This window comes from Harmonia axyridis, chromosome 3 (assembly GCF_914767665.1).
Source record: "Harmonia axyridis chromosome 3, icHarAxyr1.1, whole genome shotgun sequence".
NCBI classification, from domain to species: domain Eukaryota; kingdom Metazoa; phylum Arthropoda; class Insecta; order Coleoptera; family Coccinellidae; genus Harmonia; species Harmonia axyridis.
Genome location: NC_059503.1, coordinates 17809530 through 17829636, shown reverse-complemented (window position 1 = coordinate 17829636; position 20107 = coordinate 17809530). Strand labels below are relative to the sequence as shown.

At 32.5% G+C, this 20107-nt stretch overlaps 1 protein-coding gene across 2 annotated transcripts in view; it reads left to right on the top strand.

Annotated features, from left to right (window-relative positions):
* LOC123676884 (mannosyl-oligosaccharide alpha-1,2-mannosidase IA-like) overlaps window positions 1-19611 on the top strand; it is a 34525-nt gene extending 14914 nt beyond the window's left edge. For both annotated transcript variants that reach the window (XM_045613147.1, XM_045613148.1), the window contains exons 2-8: window positions 11508-11726; window positions 15824-16003; window positions 16232-16445; window positions 16767-16991; window positions 17052-17335; window positions 17391-17507; window positions 18573-19611. In XM_045613147.1, the coding sequence (XP_045469103.1) occupies window positions 11508-11726; window positions 15824-16003; window positions 16232-16445; window positions 16767-16991; window positions 17052-17335; window positions 17391-17507; window positions 18573-18695 (1362 nt within the window). In that variant the 3' untranslated portion in view covers window positions 18696-19611. The remainder of the gene's footprint in view (window positions 1-11507; window positions 11727-15823; window positions 16004-16231; window positions 16446-16766; window positions 16992-17051; window positions 17336-17390; window positions 17508-18572) is intronic.
* The last annotated feature ends 496 nt before the right edge of the window (window positions 19612-20107 follow it).

Genomic DNA, 20107 nt, shown 5'->3' with positions numbered 1-20107 from the left:
TTTGTTTTATTCAATTGAACTTGAAGAAAGTCATTGAAGTTGTGATTTTACGTCAAACCATTCTGTCGAGTCTTTCTGAAAAAAAAGAATATACAGGGTCATGAAACAGTGGCGAGGTGCACCATATCTCTAACTTATTGCTTGAGCACTACGTAATAAAATATTTTTTTTCCGATAATGTATACTCAGTATAATTTGTTAAGTTTCCAATGAATAAGAAATTTTCAAAGAAAACCAGTGGATTTCGCTTCCTAGGGTCAATTTGAACTAAAGAAAACTCTGGAAATTTTCAATCACAAAATTTGTCAACCTGTTTTTATACCCTGTATATCGCAGGTCCATTTCAGATATACCGGTCAAGAGAGTGATTCACGTACCTATATTATTGGACCATAACATTGTAATATCACGTAGAAATCGAAAGAGAAAAAAAAAGAAGAAGATTTTGCCTATCGAAATTACGCAGTTGGTTGTCGTCCAGGAAAAACTGAACACCTTGTGTGTCCGAAAATATTTTTATAACGTAGAGCTCAAGCAATAAGGTACCTATAAAAAAATCAAATTCTTATCTCTTTCCTTCCTAGATAAAGGGAACACCGCAGCCGCTGTGGCTGGACCCGGCATATTGCATTACTCAAATAAGAAGCTAATTTCTAAACCAGTGACACTAATTATTATCGCACACATTAGAGCTGCTCGAAGGAATCTAGGTCGAATTTCATTTGATGAATGAGTAATCTTTTAAGAAACTTAACTGAAGCTCTAAGCATTCCATCCGTAATTATTGCATTGAAATTACAACACAGGAGAAGGCTGTAATTGACGTTATATCGGTGACATTAGGATTGTAACAGGCCAATTGAAGAGTCTCCGATCTACCGTAGTAAAACACATTTTTTTGCCAAAATTAGATTTCATTATTAAACATAGTTGCCTTCAAGGGCGATACAGCGATTATAGCGATCTTCCAACTTCTCGATACGATTTTTGTAGCACGATTTGTCTTTCGCTTCAAAATAGGTCTCAGTTTCGGCGATTACTTCCTCATTGGCGCTAAATTTCTTTCCAGCGAGCATTCTTTTGAGGTTTGAGAACAGGAAAAAGTCGCTGGGGGCCAGATCTGGCGAATACGGTGGATGCAGAAGCAATTCGAAGCCCAATTCATGCAATGTTGCCATCGTATTCATTGATTTGTGACACGTTGTTGTGTTTTTTCTCGCTTTGGATTCGGTTCATCGTGTGCAGTCCACTCAGTTGACTGTCGATTGGACTCCGGAGTGAAATGATGGAGCCATGTTTCATCCATTGTCACAAATCGACGAAAAAATTCAGGTTTATTGCACTTATGAAGACGTACATTTTCAAACTCTGCTCAGAATCATTAACACGTTGTTGCTTTTGATCGATTGTCAGCTCGCGCGGCACCCATTCTGCACGCAGCTTTCTCATGTACAAATATTAGTGAATGATATGATGTACACGTTCAGAAGATATCTTTTTTGTTTTTTTCATCGATGAAAGTCTCTTTTGGGCGTCTACTGCGTTCGCCGTTTTCGGTGCTCATTTCACCACGTTTAAAGCATACCACTCACTGATGGTTGATTTTCCTGATGCAGGAAGCCAAGCCAAGATTTTGCTTCAACTGTATTCGTTCGCTTCAAAAAGCAATATTTTATCAGCACACGCAATTCTTTTTTCCATCTTTTTTTCAAATAACAAAAGTAGCTACACTCACAACGCAATATCTCACAAACTGATGGTCGGACTGCTGTCAAATTTTGATACGTATCGTTTGAAGGTTGGTACAAATTAAAAATTATATGATTTAATGATTTAATACTAGCACCGCCATCTGTGCATTGAACCGGGGACTTAAATTGGCCTAATAATACCTACAAAAGAAAGGAAAGTATGAAAGTGTTTCAAAAATGTTATTGAATATCAGCAATTTATTAATTCTAATGAATGGATTTTGAAGAATCGAAATTTTCATAGATTTTAGGGAATTCCAAATTATCAGGAACATATTTATTTTTATGCTGGAAAGTAAACGGATGATTACTCAACCAGTAAGATGAGAGATGTTTCGACGTTTAAGATCATCAATTGCCATTTTAATAGACGAGTAGATAATTAAACTTTTCCGTCGACCTTATTACTGATGACATGAAGGAATTCGTGATTAGAAAATAATTATTCAACAGAATGAATTCTATGAATTCCATGAACTAATTTTCATAACGTGATATCTTGAGAATATTCTGATTTGAATATTTCAAATGTTTCTTTATCATTTTCAATATTTAACCCCTGAAATATTTGGACCACTCCTTAAATTAACACAGTTCATGTTATGGAGAATATATAAATCCAAAAATCGCCTGTAGTAGGTCGTCTAGAGCTTTTTTGAACACAGCAAGAGGTATACATATTTGTATAAAATTTGTAACATATATAAAGTGACATCTCTCTTTGATTGTAGGGAGCTTGATAATCAGATACATTAAATTCAAGGATTCAAAACCAACAAATTCAATTATTTCGTATAACGATTGACCCAAAATATATTATAATTTTTTGCATTATTGTAAACTATAAATCTATTATTTATGATACAAATCGTGCTGTATATTTTTTGGTAATTATGCTGGACCATAACGAATTTCCTATACAGGATGATTCTTACCAACATGCCTAATATAAATATTTAATTTTTCCGAGATACCAGGTGGTTGAAGTTTAAATATGATTTTTATGTTCTTAACAAATTTTATTTGAAAATTGGCAATTTTATAGGTTTTTGGGCATGAGGAGTGCAAGTTCGAACTCTAATTCAGTTTTGCTAATAGAGAGCACTAGTTACACTTGGTTGTGTTCAGTTAATCAAATAGTATGATCAAAATATTAAAAAACGCAAAATTATACAAGAAAGATACTTTCATTTGTCTAGATCTCCCTTAGAGAGTTAGTTCTTCTTTAGATGGACTACTTCTATTTGATTCATGTAACTAAGTCTCCCCGATTAGTAGGTAATGCCTAATTTAAGCCAAAAAATGTCCAAAACGAAATATCGCTAATTTTTAAAGAGGAGTTGTTTAAACATGAAAATTTTATGGCGAAAATAAAAATTTATATTTAAATTTTAAACACCCGATATCTTGGAAACCAGAAATATTTGTATTTTAGGCAGAAACATCTTATTTGGAGGCCTAGAATCTACAATTCAGAGATAGGCCAATCTTAACGAATGTATCTACATTGAAAATACTTTTATTAAATGCATGGTCGAATTAAGAATTACTGATATAGATTATGAAAAAAATGATCGACATATTATGTTATTCAATTGGATTGTCATGCTCGAAAAAGTTGTTCATAACCACAAAAAATACGGCCAATTTGTTGCAATTGTATTATCTACGATTTCCGTTGAAATGCAGAATGAAAAGCACATCAGGAAATGCTATTCTAGTAGTTCATTATTAGAAATTTATACTAGAAGCGGAAAAGTTTAATCGCAGAAGGAAATGATTCTTTTCTGCGAAATTTGCAACACATTATTTACCTACATGTTCCTCAATCTACAAATGGCATTTGGCTATTTTTCCGCCAATCATGTAATCACTTAGCGTAATACCACGAAGTAAATAATGCTTTTTATCTATTCGGAATCGTTCGAGTGGAAATTTAGATTCAGGCTTACGAATTTAACGAGAACTAAATTGCGCCATTGGATTACCTGATATTTGATAATTACCGGCGTTTTCGAATCTACGTGGTCGTGGGAATCGAACATTCAATGGGATCATTGGTAGATAAAAACAGTTCCAGGAATAGAACGAGCTTAACAAAACACCTTAGTCTGTACCGCTAGTTTTAGTAGGTTGTTACATGGTAGAAAACTTGTAACCCGCATTTTATGGGAATATTTATGGGGTGGAAACCAACACAATTTTGTTTCAATAGCGTAACAAAAGAAAATTCAAGAAGAACATCGAAAAAATTACCCTGTATTTAAACTGAGATTCCTAGTTTTTATGTGAAATAATCTTTTATTTTAGCTGATCAAATCATCAGAAGCATAGAAAGTTGAAGAAGAATATTTGAAGAAAAATACCCAATATTTCCTTGACTACACACCCGATAAGGTTGATATTTTGCGTGTATATACGGGGTAATTCACCGAGATGGCCAATTAGACTTATCATAATTTTGTGCTGAAACATTTCATGTTGGGGTTTGAGAAAATGAGCTGACTCCCAAAAATATTTTCAGACCTCTACAACTTCCGGTTGTACCGAAAACAGACTACTACTTTCTTATTTCAATTGGCACACCCAGTATATTATTGCATCATTAGATAGATGGATTAAATAGATATCTATTAGATAGATAGACACTACATTTTGGCAGAATCGAAAATAAAAAAGGCTTTTTCGAAAAAAACTTTTTCTTGAGAAATATTCAACAAATTGTGAGTCCTCGTCGCCACCATTTTTTTTCATGAGAATCCCATTAACTCATGAGCCGTTGAGTTTACACTCAAGTTATGGCATCTTACTCAAATTGTCATAAAATAATCTAGTTAATGACGCAATCATTTACTGAATGTGCCATTTGAAATAAAGAAGTAGTAGTCTGTTTCCGGTATAACAGGAAGCTGTAGAGGCCTGAAATTATTTTAGGTAAAAAGATGATTGTCTCAAACTCCAATATGCAAATTTTCAACACAGAATTATGATTATTTTTCCATAAAAAGACCAGCGCGGTGAATCACCCTGTATAAGTGCATACCGATTTTTCGCACAAAATTATTTTTGGTGACGAGGCCCATTCTCATATCATTGGCTTTGTTTACAGAAGAACATGACACATTTGGGGCTTAAAAAAATACACTTATGATTAATAAATCAGGAATGTACCACTCAAATATCATTTGTTTTGTGTTTTGTTGTTGGATGTCTGGTGAAATAATTAGACCTCGAATTAGACCGTTTTTCTTGGGAAACGGACCGTATAATAGCAGTAACAAGCACGTTATTGTGTCTCAGTGGAATATAAGTGGTTTCAGTAAGATTGCGTCACCTGCCATACCACCACAAAACACCAACAGTTCCGTTCTATGATTGTCTTCAACGCTCAAGAGTATTGACACAATACTCCACTGCTGTGTTACAATAGTATATTCCAAAACAAGTTGCAGAATGGGTTCCTATTCCAACACGCATGACTGTTGGAATTGCCTTCTGCAACGAGTATTAGACGATATTTTCTCTATTTCAGTCGAGTTTTTTGAAATAATGTCGAAATTCAACTAAAAATTCAGATTATACATCCTAGTGACTTTTGTATTGTATCTTGGCAGTTGGTGTGACTGTTACGAAAATTGACAGATTACGGAATATGAATTTGAATCGTTGTTTCTAGTTTTGAAATAATTTATAATTACGCATTAGATTCGTGAATTATGACTGACGAAATCGATTTAACACCACCAGTATTGAGAGAAATTGCTAATAATGTTCCAAATCATTCCACTATATCCAAATTATATTATATTGACAATTGACGTGTTGAAAGTTGATAGGATCGGAAGTCAGTCTAGACAACCACAAAACTGAAAATATAACTGAAAACAATGCTGAAATGAGTTGATTACAGCACTGTTTTTAGTACTGTGAAGAACTCATTACGATACTCAAATAGAGAAAAATACATTCCATTTGAAATATACTTTGTTCTTCTATTTCCAATTGGGCGATTGAAAAAACAGAGTAATAAAAACGTGGACTGCGATCAAAATCATATTGTTCCATCCATAAATGATCTATGAATATTTATCGTGTAGCGGTTTCATCGATCCTTATTCAAATTTCGTCTTACATCATCCTCGCGAATGATGGAATTGTTTATGAACACGAAGACAAGCTTAAAATCGAGCATTAGGCGTTATTACGTTTTATGACCCTAAATTCAACTGGTTTTGGTCGAGTCCCCCGAGCTCTTGTTTTTTTCTTTTTGGATATTTGCTACTTTCTCGGGTGAATTTTACATGCCTTCGAAACGTTTTTCGAATGCGAATCGTACCGTCGATCGGTCCAGTGGCGTAGAGAGTCCGATGTCAATACACAAGGGTGTGGAAATCTTATTACGGACATTTTATACTGTGTTAAGGATAAGCTTTGCCAAGACTTCAACCGATTTCAAATAAATCCTAAATCTCAAAAACATCTGGGCTCAATATACCTGTGAATACCACATAGAACTCTGCACAGTAGTTTTAGACATTAGAGTGTGAAAACAACAATATTGAAGACTGTTTTTTTGTGTTCTGTCGCCTTTTTTAACGATCAGTAATTACTTGATCAATTTATTTGAATGTACTCGTACCAGCACAAACTTTTTGGCTAGATAAATTCCTGAAGCCATATCGTTTAATTTCTCAATATTGCGATCTCAAATTTAATAGTAGAAATATATCGTGTTGCTTAGAAACGAAATACAAGGTTACTAATTAAGAAGTGCTGGAGAGGTTTTATCACTGATCAAAACGATGCAACGACATCAAAGTGACCAAAGCGCAAGATTCAGTTGACATTTTTATATTCTAATAAAATCAATATACAGGCTGTTTAAACCATTAACCACCAATATGGCTGAGCGCTGAAATTTTCGATTTTTTTTTGGTACAGTATCATTGGGCTCCATTAGAGTAACATTCTCAAATTGTTTGGAATTACACAGGGTGTACCAAAAGAGCGTGAATGACCAAACATATGTTTTTCATATGTAATAACCTACATTTTGCTGAATTTTAGATTGCACGGAATAAATGAACCCAAGTTTGTTCGAAGCTTCGTATGCTTAAAACTTACCGTTTTCGAGATATTTTATTTTTTCATAAATTGGAAGATTTTTGGAAAAACGAAAAACCTTATAACTTCGAAATTAATACATTTATTTGAGTGACATTTTGAAACTGAATATTTAAAGAACGGAGGTTAGTACTGAGTTTTTGATAATAATAATAATAATAATTATTGAGTGCTCCACTGGATGCTCAAAATGAATTGAGATGATTCATTGATTCAAACGTTAATATTAGGATTTTATTTTGTATGTTCTGATGTAATCAGCTTTCACTAGCTAGGATAGGAAATATACAATTTCAAAAGGTTTTAATGACAACGTGTATTATTCTTTGACATTTCTTAAATCATTTTTGTTCAGTAGGTTGTACCAGTAGTCATGGAAAGATTCACGCTTCAACAATGTGCAGAAATTATTTTATCAAAATCAGTGCTCATTTGGGAATGAAATTTAAGAAGAATTCATGTACGCCATTATTCAGTTAATCGACTCATTATTCGTCATACTCACTCTCAAATTTGTCCACAATACTAATAGTTACTCGATTAAGTGAATTATGTCGATCATGAAATTCTTCTTAAATTTCTCTCAGTATCCACAAATCAGCACTGATTGGGATGAAATAATAAAACGATTTCTAAACGTTGTTGAAGCGTGTTTATTTCCATGATTAAATTATATAACCTAGTGAACACAAATGACATAATCAATGTCAAAAATTATACACAGTGTGCCATTATAACCATTTTGAATTGTATTATTCATATTGGAGAACCCTTTACACCCAGCATCAATTCAGAAGGAATAAGAGAATAATATGCTTATTCTTACAGGATAATACTTAGCTTCATAGAACTTATTTGGTTGGATCTGGAAATAATTCCAGGTCACGCCAATGGTCACGCGACTACAACATACCAACCTAACGATTTGCATATCGACTCTGTAGAAATAACAATGGGACATCCCAAGATCCGTAATTCCTATTCACGTTCTCCATTGTACCAATTCTGGCTTGAAAATTTGCAGTCATTTTTTCATCTACAATTCCTTGATGTATTTTTTCACGAGAAAGCCGATTATCCCAATCAAACGATATCAGAATCGTTCGAGAAAATGGGTATCGTAAAAAAAACCTGTAAAATTTAATCATTGGTTTAATTTTTTTTCTGTTAATACAAAATACGCAAAAAAAAATATATATATCAAAATTTAATTAGGCTTTCCAGGGTAAATTTCACACGAACTTTTATGTACCTCAATATTTTCGAATTCTGAGCAAGATTTCTAAAATCCAATGTTCGTGCTAAATGAATATATATACTCATTTTTTTCCTTCATAATTTCGCCGTTTCGAGAAAAACGTATTTTAAAACTTCTCAATATAGAATGCTTCTTTTTCTGCCTTTTTACCCTTGAACAATTTTAATAGTATACTTACAGAAGTAGTCAAAGCACCCAAGTAACAAGAGTAATACCAAATTTAATGATTTTTGCTGCTTTTATTTTCGAGAAAATAAAATCCTTCTCCCAGGTCCTACTTTTTAAATTTTAATGTAACAGTGAGAAAAATTTTTTTGAAAAACATTTATTTGAATTTTCCTCAATATTTTTGATCATCGGAGAATACAGTAGTTAATTATTGACCACTAATTCTGGCACACTGCGTATTCAAATTTTGATTTCTCAAGAAATAGTAGAGTTTGAAGACAACAAAAATAGCGAAAGGCGAGAAAACATATTTCCATAATTATTGGCTGAATTTTTTCGTTTTATCAATTCTCGATTCATTTGAAATATTATTATTATTATTGAAAAATCTTTTCAAATATTTGTTTTCCTGAATTTTTCTACGAAGTGTTATTTTGAGTTGATTATAAATAATTATCATAAGATTGAATATTAATGAAGATTAGTTTCTTAATAAGATCTCAAATAATCCTCGAGTTATCTTGTTTTTTATCATCTCGATAATCTTTTCGTTTCCAATCATTGGGGCTCCGATCAATAAAAATATATTAATCTGCTTTTCTAGAGTATCGATCGTGAATAAAAAGCTTGCACATTTTTTTTTCATGCGATGATTATCTCAAACCTACCTGACTTGAATTGGTAGGATGTGCTTGAAATCAACAAAGCTGATTAACAAAGTATGTTATTTCTCGAAAATTAAACGAGAAGGATCTCAAGGTTGAAAATACAATGGAAAGAACGAATTGTTGGCTATCGAATTTCTTGTGCCAATTTCATAACCCAAGGCTATCTCCTGTCTTATTACATTCGAAGAGATAAAGTTGATTCATAGCTTTTCAAATACAATTACAGGAATTAGACTTTATCGTTTTGAAGAATCACTTTGTTATCGGCTAACTTTTTAGTTTGCTATTTCTGATACGGAACCTTTAGAAATGTAATTATTTCACAATCATCAGATTGAAAACAAAATGAGAAAAACACCGATTGGAAGTTGGTTATTATGGCAATTTACAATTAAAAATCACTCAATAAGTCCCGTATCTGGAGCACAGATGGCAAAGCCAGAGTCAAAATTTCGGAATATAGAATTAAGTGTGAATTAAGATATTGAAGATTAACGACTAGTTTCAGAATAGTTATTTCTCTAATTCTGTGGTTATTCCGTGCATTCTTCCACATCTTGTAGAACAAAATCGTGCGAGAATATATCAGAAACGCACAATTTTCATGGTTATATTTTATTATTCTATGTTGGTACTCCGAACTTTCCGCCACGGCTTTATCTGTCAATTCATCAATTTGCCTTAAAGAAATCAGTTCTGCCAACCAACATTTTTCAATGCAAAAATCACTAAAATATATTTATGGAAATATTTCATTATTTTCAATGAAAATGCAATGAATTAGAGAAAATAATGTATAATACTCGTACAGAAGGCTCATTCTAGCACTCGTTCATTCCAAAACTCGCCACTTCGTGGCTCGTTTTTGAATTTTGAACTCGTGGAAGAATATCAATGCCTTCTGCACTTGTATTATAATAGTTATTTATAATACAAGTGCAGAAGGCATTGATATTCTTCCACGAGTTCAAAATTCAAAAACGAGCCACGAAGTGGCGAGTTTTGGAATGAACGAGTGCTAGAATGAGCCTTCTGTACGAGTATTATACATTATTTTCTCTAATTCATTGCATTTTCATTGAAATTAATGAAATATTTCCATTAAAATATTTTATTGATTTTTGCATTGAAAAATGTTGGTTGGCAGAACTGATTTCTTTAAGGCAAATTGATGAATTGACAGATAAAGCCGTGGCGGAAAGTTCGGAGTACTAACATAGAATAATAAAATATAACCATGAAAACTGTGCGTTTCTGATATATTCTCGCACGATTTTGTTCTACAAGATGTGGAAGCATGAACGGAATAACCACAGAATTAGAGAAAAGTTAGATTGACCGATCAACTCGTTGATTGCAGTTTTGAATATATGGAAATGTCGAAAATGAAACGAAATTGAACACAGAAATGATTTGATCGAGAAAATCACCACGATAAAAGTTTTCTCTATTTCAGTATCGTAATGAGTTCATCACAGTACTAAAAACAGTGCTGTAATTAACTCATTACAGCATTGTTTTCAGTTATATTTTTCAATTTGTGGTTGTCTACAACCACTTCCGATCCTATCAAATTTAAACACACTTCAATTGTCAATATAATATAATTCGGATATAGTGAAATGATTTGCAACATTATTCGCAATTTTTATTAATTCTGGTGGTGTTAAATCGATTTCGTCAGACGTAATTCACGAATTTAATGAGTAATTATAAATTATTTCAAAATTCGAATCGAACGATTCAAATTCCGTAATCTGCCAATTTTCGTAACAGTCACACCAACTGCCAAAATACAATACAAAAGTCACTAGGATGTATTATCGGAATTTTTCATTGAATTTAGACAATTTTTCACAAAACTTGACTGAAATGAAGAAAATATCGTCTAATACAAGCCCATTCTGCAACTTTTTTTAGAATATACTATTCTGAAATGGGTATGTCTAGCTGAAATGTATAGAATTGCATCTTTCCTCAGAGCACTCAACAAACAAATTCGGTAAATTTAAACTGCATAATTCATAAATCTTGTCTTGTGGCTTTCGTCTTCGCTTATTTTTATAAAACAAAAAAAGAAGTGTTTTATTATCGGTACGCTGAGAAAAACACTCAGCCTCATAGATATTTATAATCGTTATATTCAATTGGTTGAGTTTTTTTAAATTGAATTTGCAGTAAGAACATCTATGGTACCAGGTTTTGTTAAACAGGTTCTATAATTATAAGATTATTCGCTGTCTCAAGATCAGATTCCAAGAGGTAATAATATAAGGTTGCAATTGGATGTAGTATAATATTCTGGTGGGAAGAATTTTCTAAAATATTCAGATCCATTAGTAATCGAAAAACAGAAAATTCTTTCCGGTATCTTACTTATCAATTATTGTATTACTTGGACCGTATTTCTTATAAAATGTTCGGTAGAATTCTTAAATTCTTCCCGGGCGACTTTTGGTCTGTCGAATATTTTATCAAATTTTCAAAAAAAAAAAAAAAAAAAATTGGACAACAAAATTTACACGATTTTTCTTTCAGATGGCCCAACATGCCTGGGACAACTATGTGAAGTACGCTTGGGGTAAAAATGAGCTGAGACCTATCAGCAAACATGGACATAGTGCCAGTATTTTTGGCACAATGCCACTGGGGGCTACGATACTCGACGGTTTGGACACCTTGTATATAATGGGGATGGAAAAGGAATTCAAACAAGCTAGGGACTGGGTAGCTAATACTTTAGATCTCAGTCAAATGGTGAGTATTAAAAGAATATAAAAAGATCCTTATATACTATATTAAACTCGTAAGCGCTCCTCCCACCGAAAATCGAACGATTTTGGACCGATTTTGCGGTCGAGTGTTCTCGGCTCTGGGAGAGATACGAGAAAAACTAAAAGTACGGAAAGAAAGAGAAAATGTCGAATTAACTCCCGCGGATATTCCCGTTTCCCGATTTTTCGGGATTACCTGGGAATGAACGGATAAAGTTTGGGAAATTTCCCGACGAATTTCCAGATTCACGTCGACGTGAACGACCAATAGGAAAATACTACGATGTCCTTGGGTAGCAACGAGCCTAGCAACGTCCGCGGCAATTGACGTTTCTAGAATATTTAGGTTTTATATTATTTTTACTGTGTCCATTAGAGGGCTCTTGATGAATAGAACTATTTGAAATATGAATAACTGTATAATAAAATCAAGGATCAATCTAATAATCTATTCAAAATATTCTGACGTTTTAACCAATTCTGTGCTAATTCATGAAATCGTCGAAATACAGAATGAAAATGGGAAACGTCAGATGATATTTTAATGGAAATGTTGAAATTTGGACGAATCGAGAGGAAATATGCAAGAAAAGATGAATCAGATGCGATTTATATCCCTTTTTCCATGTATATTTTATGATATTTTCAAGCGGAATCGTTTTGTGTCAGTGGAAAGCTTGGTTTGCCAGAAGCCTCTACAGGAGTCATTTGGTTATTTGAAAAGTTTTTAACGAGAAATTTGAGGAAATAATAGACTACACCTGTATGTACCGCCCTTTTATGATGGTATTTTTGCGTTTTGTTGATATTTTCATGGAAATTGGTCAAATCTTGAAGCATTCCGTTTCATGTGAATTGTTAAGGTAAATATATCATTTTGGAAAGATATCAGCATTTGAGGCGAAAAAAATTGGTAGGTAGAGATATTTTAATTCGATTTCCCTTATATTTAACGAGTTTTCAAACGAAATTCATGAAAATTCATCAATTTATAGAATCTCTGTCACCAGTTATTTTGACATTATTCCTATAAAGAGCACAAATGCACATAATTATGCAAAGGCATTGTGGCCGGGTCGTTAGGGATGCGGTCGTATAATCTGAGGTCTCTTTTGGGATGCGAGTTCAAATCTTGCAGCAGGTGATAATTTTTTTTTTCTTAATTTTTCGCCAGTTATTAATTTTTATATTATTTGGCGGTGAATGCTTCGGATTATTGAAATGGATCAATTTTTTGTTTAGTCTATTGTGTGAATGATTTCGTAGTATACACATATTATTATGTTTTTCCGATTTTCAAAGTACATATAAGAATAACGATTATACATTGTTTTTTTTCAAGTTGCCTATTGGAGGTTTTTCGATAAATTGACCATATTATACAGGGTGTACAATTTTCGAGCGCCAATTATGCTTTTCTGTAAAATTGAAAACTTATGAAATCTGAAAATTGAAATTTCAAGTTAGATTTCTCTCACATAATTTGCGAAGATATACGTGCGATGAATAACGTTTATACAGAGTGTACAATTTCCGAGATGTCTCTGGAGAACTGAAAACTTTTCTTATAGTTGTCATGTTAGCTCTATAGGTTATCATTCAATTGCATAATTCTTGAAGGTATACAGGTGGGGATTGACGATTATATACAGGGTGTACAATTTTCAAGCGCCAATTATACATTTCTGGAAAATCGAGACCTTATGAAATCTGGAAATTGGAATAAGAGCTTTAGATTTGTTTTCTCTTGCATAATTTGCGAAGATATACGTGCGATGAATATTTTTTATACAGTGCGATATCGATTTTACAGGAGATATGGAAGTATTTATGAATGAATTAAAATATGGATCTATGGGCTATATTGATCAACCTAAAAGGTAGATCTATGGGCTATGATGATCTACCTACAAGGTAGATCTATGGACAACATTGATCTACCTACAAGGTAGATCTGTGGGCAACATTGATCTACCTACAAGGTAGATCTATGGGCAACATTGATCTACCTATTAGGTAGATCTACAGGATATATTGATCTACCTACAAGGTAGATCTATGGGCGTACTAGTATACTATATTAAACTCGTAAGCGCTCCTCCCACCGAAAATCGAACGATTTTGGACCGATTTTGCGGTCGAGTGTTCTCGGCTCTGGGAGAGATATGAGAAAAACTAAAAGTACGGGAAGAAAGAGAAAATGTCGAATTAACTCCCGCGGATATTCCCGTTTCCCGATTTTTCGGGATTACCTGGGAATGAACGGATAAAGTTTGGGAAATTTCCCGACGAATTTCCAGATTCACGTCGACGTGAACGACCAATAGGAAAATACTACGATGTCCTTGGGTAGCAACGGGCCTAGCAACGTCCGCGGCAATTGACGTTTCTAGAATATTTAGGTTTTATATTATTTTTACTGTGTCCATTAGAGGGCTCTTGATGAATAGAACTATTTGAAATATGAATAACTATATGATAAAATCAAGGATCAATCTAATAATCTATTCAAAATATTCTGACGTTTTAACCAATTCTGTGCTCATTCATGAAATCGTCGAAATACAGAATGAAAATGGGAAACGTCAGATGATATTTTAATGGAAATGTTGAAATTTGGACGAATCGAGAGGAAATATGCAAGAAAAGATGAATCAGATGCGATTTATATCCCTTTTTCCATGTATATTTTATGATATTTTCAAGCGGAATCGTTTTGTGTCAGTGGAAAGCTTGGTTTGCCAGAAGCCTCTACAGGAGTCATTTGGTTATTTGAAAAGTTTTTAACGAGAAATTTGAGGAAATAATAGACTACTCCTGTATGTACCGCCCTTTTATGATGGTATTTTTGCGTTTTGTTGATATTTTCATGGAAATTGGTCAAATCTTGAAGCATTCCGTTTCATGTGAATTGTCAAGGTAAATATATCATTTTGGAAAGATATCAGCATTTGAGGCGAAGAAAACTGGTAGGTAGAGATATTTTAATTCGATTTCCTTTATATTTAACGATTTTTTAAACGAAATTCATGAAAATTTATCAATTTATAGAATCTGTCACCAGTTATTTTGACATTATTCCTATAAGAAGCACAAATGCACCTAATTATGCAAAGGCATTTTGGCCGGGTCGTTAGGGATGCGGTCGTACAATCTGAGGTCTCTTTTGGGATGCGAGTTCAAATCTTGCAGCAGGTGATAATTTTTTTTTTCTTAATTTTTCGCCAGTTATTAATTTTTATATTATTTGGCGGTGAATGCTTCGGATTATTGAAATGGATCAATTTTTTGTTTAGTCTATTGTGTGAATGATTTCGTAGTATACACATATAATTATGTTTTTCAAAGTACATATAAGAATAACGATTATACATTGTTTTTTTTCAAGTTGCCTATTGGAGGTTTTTCGATAAATTGACCATATTATACAGGGTGTACAATTTCCGAGCGCCAATTATGCTTTTCTGTAAAATTGAAAACTTATGAAATCTGAAAATTGAAATTTCAAGTTAGATTTCTCTCACATAATTTGCGAAGATATACGTGCGATGAATAACGTTTATACAGAGTGTACAATTTCCGAGATGTCTCTGGAGAACTGAAAACTTTTCTTATAGTTGTCATGTTAGCTCTATAGGTTATCATTCAATTGCATAATTCTTGAAGGTATACAGGTGGGGATTGACGATTATATACAGGGTGTACAATTTTCAAGCGCCAATTATACATTTCTGGAACATCGAGACCTTATGAAATCTGGAAATTGGAATAAGAGCTTTAGATTTGTTTTCTCTTGCATAATTTGCGAAGATATACGTGCAATGAATATTTTTTATACAGTGCGATATCGATTTTACAGGAGATATGGAAGTATTTATGAATGAATTAAAATATGGATCTATGGGCTATATTGATCAACCTAAAAGGTAGATCTATGGGCTATGATGATCTACCTACAAGGTAGATCTATGGACAACATTGATCTACCTATTAGGTAGATCTACAGGATATATTGATCTACCTACAAGGTAGATCTATGGGCGTACTAGTATGATTAATAAATGTATTGTTCTTTTTCAGACAAATGATGTTTCCGTGTTCGAAACGAATATTAGATTTGTTGGTGGTTTGCTTTCTTGCTATGCGTTAACTGGTGATGTTATGTTTAGGGACAAGGCTCAACAAATTGCAGATAAGCTCTTACCAGCCTTCCAAACTCCCACAGGCATTCCATATGCTATTGTTAATTTCAAAACTGGGGTACGTATTCAAAAGTCAAGTACATATGTAATTAAATCAAATACATACTACTCAAACCTTTTTTGTATCACAGTAATTCCCAACATATATTCGAAAGAGGCGAAATAGATACAATAGCTTTCCAACCTGAATATTCATATAAAATTTCATAAAAATTGAAGTAGTAATTCACGGTATATCGAGGTCCTAGACATTTGACGTTTTGCCCATTATTATTTTTTTTTTCAGACTAGCAAAAACTATGGATGGGCTAGTGGTGGATCAAGTATACTGTCAGAGTTTGGTACCCTGCACCTAGAATTTGCTTATCTGAGCGACGTCACTGGTAACCCAATTTATCGTAACAAAGTGGAGAAAATAAGACAAGTTATTCAGAAAACAGATAAACCTAATGGATTGTATCCAAATTACTTCAATCCAAAAACTGGAAAATGGGGACAGCGTAAGTATCACATTCTATTGAAGTGTAATGAACTAACAACTAAATTTCGTTTGAAGAAAATGTTATATGAATCCACGAAACACCGCATTTTCATATGAAAAGAAACACCAAAATAGTAAAGAATCATCATATAATCGTTTGTAATGATATATTGGGATCTCTATTTTCCTCTTAACACCTAATAAATTGGATTCAAGTTAATTGACTAGTTGACAAAAGATTTGATATTCCTTTGATATACCATTAAGCTGTAGCTACCAAAATGGTATCATAATGAAAAATTCCAGACGTAGGTCAATTATTACCATGTTATCGTTCCAGATCACATGTCGATGGGAGCTCTTGGTGACAGTTTTTACGAATACTTATTGAAAGCATGGATACAATCCAACAAGGAAGATAACGAAGTTCGTCAGATGTTTGACGATGCTATGGAAGGTGTTTTCAAGCATATGCTCCAAACATCTCCAAGCGGATTGATGTATTTTTCTGATCTCAAATTTGACCGTCCAGAACACAAAATGGATCACTTGGCATGTTTTTCTGGTAATTTTTAATTTATATTTTGGCCAGAACATTTTATTAATTCATAACAATAATTTCCAGGTGGTCTACTAGCCTTAGGATCCAATACTCTTAAAAATCATATGTCAGATAAATATATGGACGTTGGTAAAGGTATAACAAAGACTTGTCATGAATCTTATGATCGTTCATATACGAAATTGGGACCTGAAGCGTTCAGATTTACGGAGGGCGCTGAAGCTAGAGCGCTCAAAAGTACAGAAAAATACTATATACTCAGACCAGAAGTTATTGAATCATATTTTTATTTATATAGATTAACTAAAGACTCTAAATATAGAGATTGGGCATGGGAGGCAGCACAGGTAACTATTCCCATTTTCTGGAGAACGAACTGGAAATGAATAAATATTTTTTCAGGCTCTGGAGAAGCATTGCAGAGTTAATGGAGGATATACAGGTTTGAAAAATGTGTATACAGAAGAACCTCAACAAGATGATGTGCAGCAGAGTTTCTTTTTAGCAGAAACACTTAAAGTAAGTAATCATGTTATGGTCTATGGAATAACATTGTTTTGAACGTAGTTAAAATTTGCGCATTTTCTGAGCGCCAAATCTACAGTTTGTTTAAAGTCATCAAGGGTAAAATGGACAAAATTATTTTTTTCCCAAAATTGTCATCGATTACTTGTTGAATGATCCGATTTCTAACGTTTTCTATTGCTTACTATCTCACACTTATCAGTCATGAAATAATTGATGTGTTATAATTTTTATTGACGAACCCTTCAGTTTGGAATGTTCCTTCAAGAGTTGAGAAAAAAAGCAAAAATCACAAGTTTGCCGAAAATAAATATTAATTTTTATTATACTAATGAGTTACAACAATACAAACAATTACTCTGAATAAAAAGATGGGTCTTAAACTAATGAGTGCAGGACACACCACCGCCTTTGATGGATATAAATACATGAGTTTGAGGCTATCAGTTCAAACTTATCATGATATAACCTAAGGCTAAGATTGTTCTGAAAATGCTTACCGCACTTGTAGTTAAAATGAACTTGCAAGTTGTTGAAAAAATAAAAATAAAGCTTAAAATAACAATTTTTCATATAATATCCAGCAACAGGGTAAGTTTAAATGTACATTAAATTTAACTATAGATTCTTCTCGTCAAACAAAATACTTTCGTTTTTTTATCATTTTTCCATATTCGGTTCGGTTGAAAAGATACAGGGTGTTAAAATTTTAATTTCATTATTCTAAATATGTTTTCTGAATCGATTTTATTTATTTTCATTTTTGAATAGTTTTATTACTGTTCCTTAATGATAATTAATATATTTATAATGATTTTGATGATTTGATTGATTGATTTTACTTTGAGAGAACGACTGGAAATGAATAACTTTTTACCTGAGTCAAAACTGTAAATGAAAAAAGTGCTTTATTACATGAAAGCTATCTATAGTTGAATTTTATGTATAACTTTGAAACTCACTTTGTTTCAGCATTTTTGTAGTTTCTTATCAGCTCAAACCTCGCATATACCTTTTTTTATTTCTAAAATTTTAACTGACTCATATTTTTTGTTTCAGTACTTGTACTTGATATTCTCAGATGATAATCTGATCTCTCTAGATGAGTGGGTTTTTAATACAGAAGCTCATCCTCTTCCAATCAAAGGAGTGAATCCTTACTACAGAGAGGCGATAGTGTAATGAAAACTAACTTAAAATTGTAAACTAGGTGAATTGAGGTTAATAGTTAAGTAATTTATTTTATTTTAAATGCACTGGGGTGTACAGGATTGAGTAGAGATGACGAGTGGATGGTTTGTTAGAATGAATATGTGATTTTATAATACCTTTAAAAATGTATATAGTTTCTTCTGATAGTTGAAATTGGAAATAATGTTCCAATGGGACAATGTCTCGATTGAGAAAAGTTCACTTTAGAATTTATGAGATTAGATATTTACCTTCAAATTTATTGAAGATTGTAGCTGATATTCTTCATACTTGTTGAAGTAGGGAGTAAAAATAAGTGAGATTTTTTTTTTTCTATTTGCTCTTACCTCTCAAATCGATGAACGCATTTATATTTTCAGGAAATAAGATTTGTTTTCGTTATCTGTATTATGTATGTAACTGAAGGTTCTGTGAATTCTTCAGAATATGGATTTCTTAATTTAGAATTTTAAGTCATAGCAAGTGATATTTGAAATAATTTACATAATTATTGTGTTTGTATTTATAGAAGTTGTTGATAATAGAGTCATATATTTAAAAGTATTTAGCATCAATATATTCCAGTACGAATTGATCTGAGGTAGTTTGTAGGAATTATAAAATGTTTTGATATAAAAAATGAAATTATTCATTATTTTATATTATAAACTCTGAAAATGTTTTCCCAATGGCTCATCAGATAAGTATATTTGAAAGATGATTGCTTTGACTTCAAATTTTCAATTGAGACATTCGAGCCCTATCCATTCAAAGATGTATTTTGTAAAATACAAAATAATTGTAAATATCTATATTATATTTTTAATCCTTTTAACGTTTTGTATAAATCAACTTTTTTTTTTGACTTGAATTACCATATTTATTAAAACTGATTTAAAAAACTCAAGTTTGTTGTTTCATTCAATATTCTCATTCCTTATCCAAATGCTGAGGGAACCTATGAAAAAACACTGGAAATTAAAACTTATTGATGATTGTTACCTCTTTTATCATGAAGTAGGTATCTCAATATGTATGAAAACAAATCATAATAAATAGCAATATTAAATATGTATCCACAAATACGTAACGGTAAGATTCAAATGCTCTGGAACTATGAGAATTAGAATTGTATGACATTTCATGGTGGAATGTCGTCAATTTTTCGTTAAAAAAATTTTTTTGATGCCTTATTTTTTAGCCTTCAAAATCAAAATTTCAGAGCTAGCAGTCAATGAGGTAGAGCAACCGATTTTGGTTCATTATTATCAATATCCTTCTGAATAGGACAAGGAAAACATTTTTGACTCTCTTTGAAATTACCACTTTGCATAATATACAAAAATCGAATAGAAAAAAAATTGCCTTCGCCATTTAGAACTTTTTTATGAGAGATATTTGCA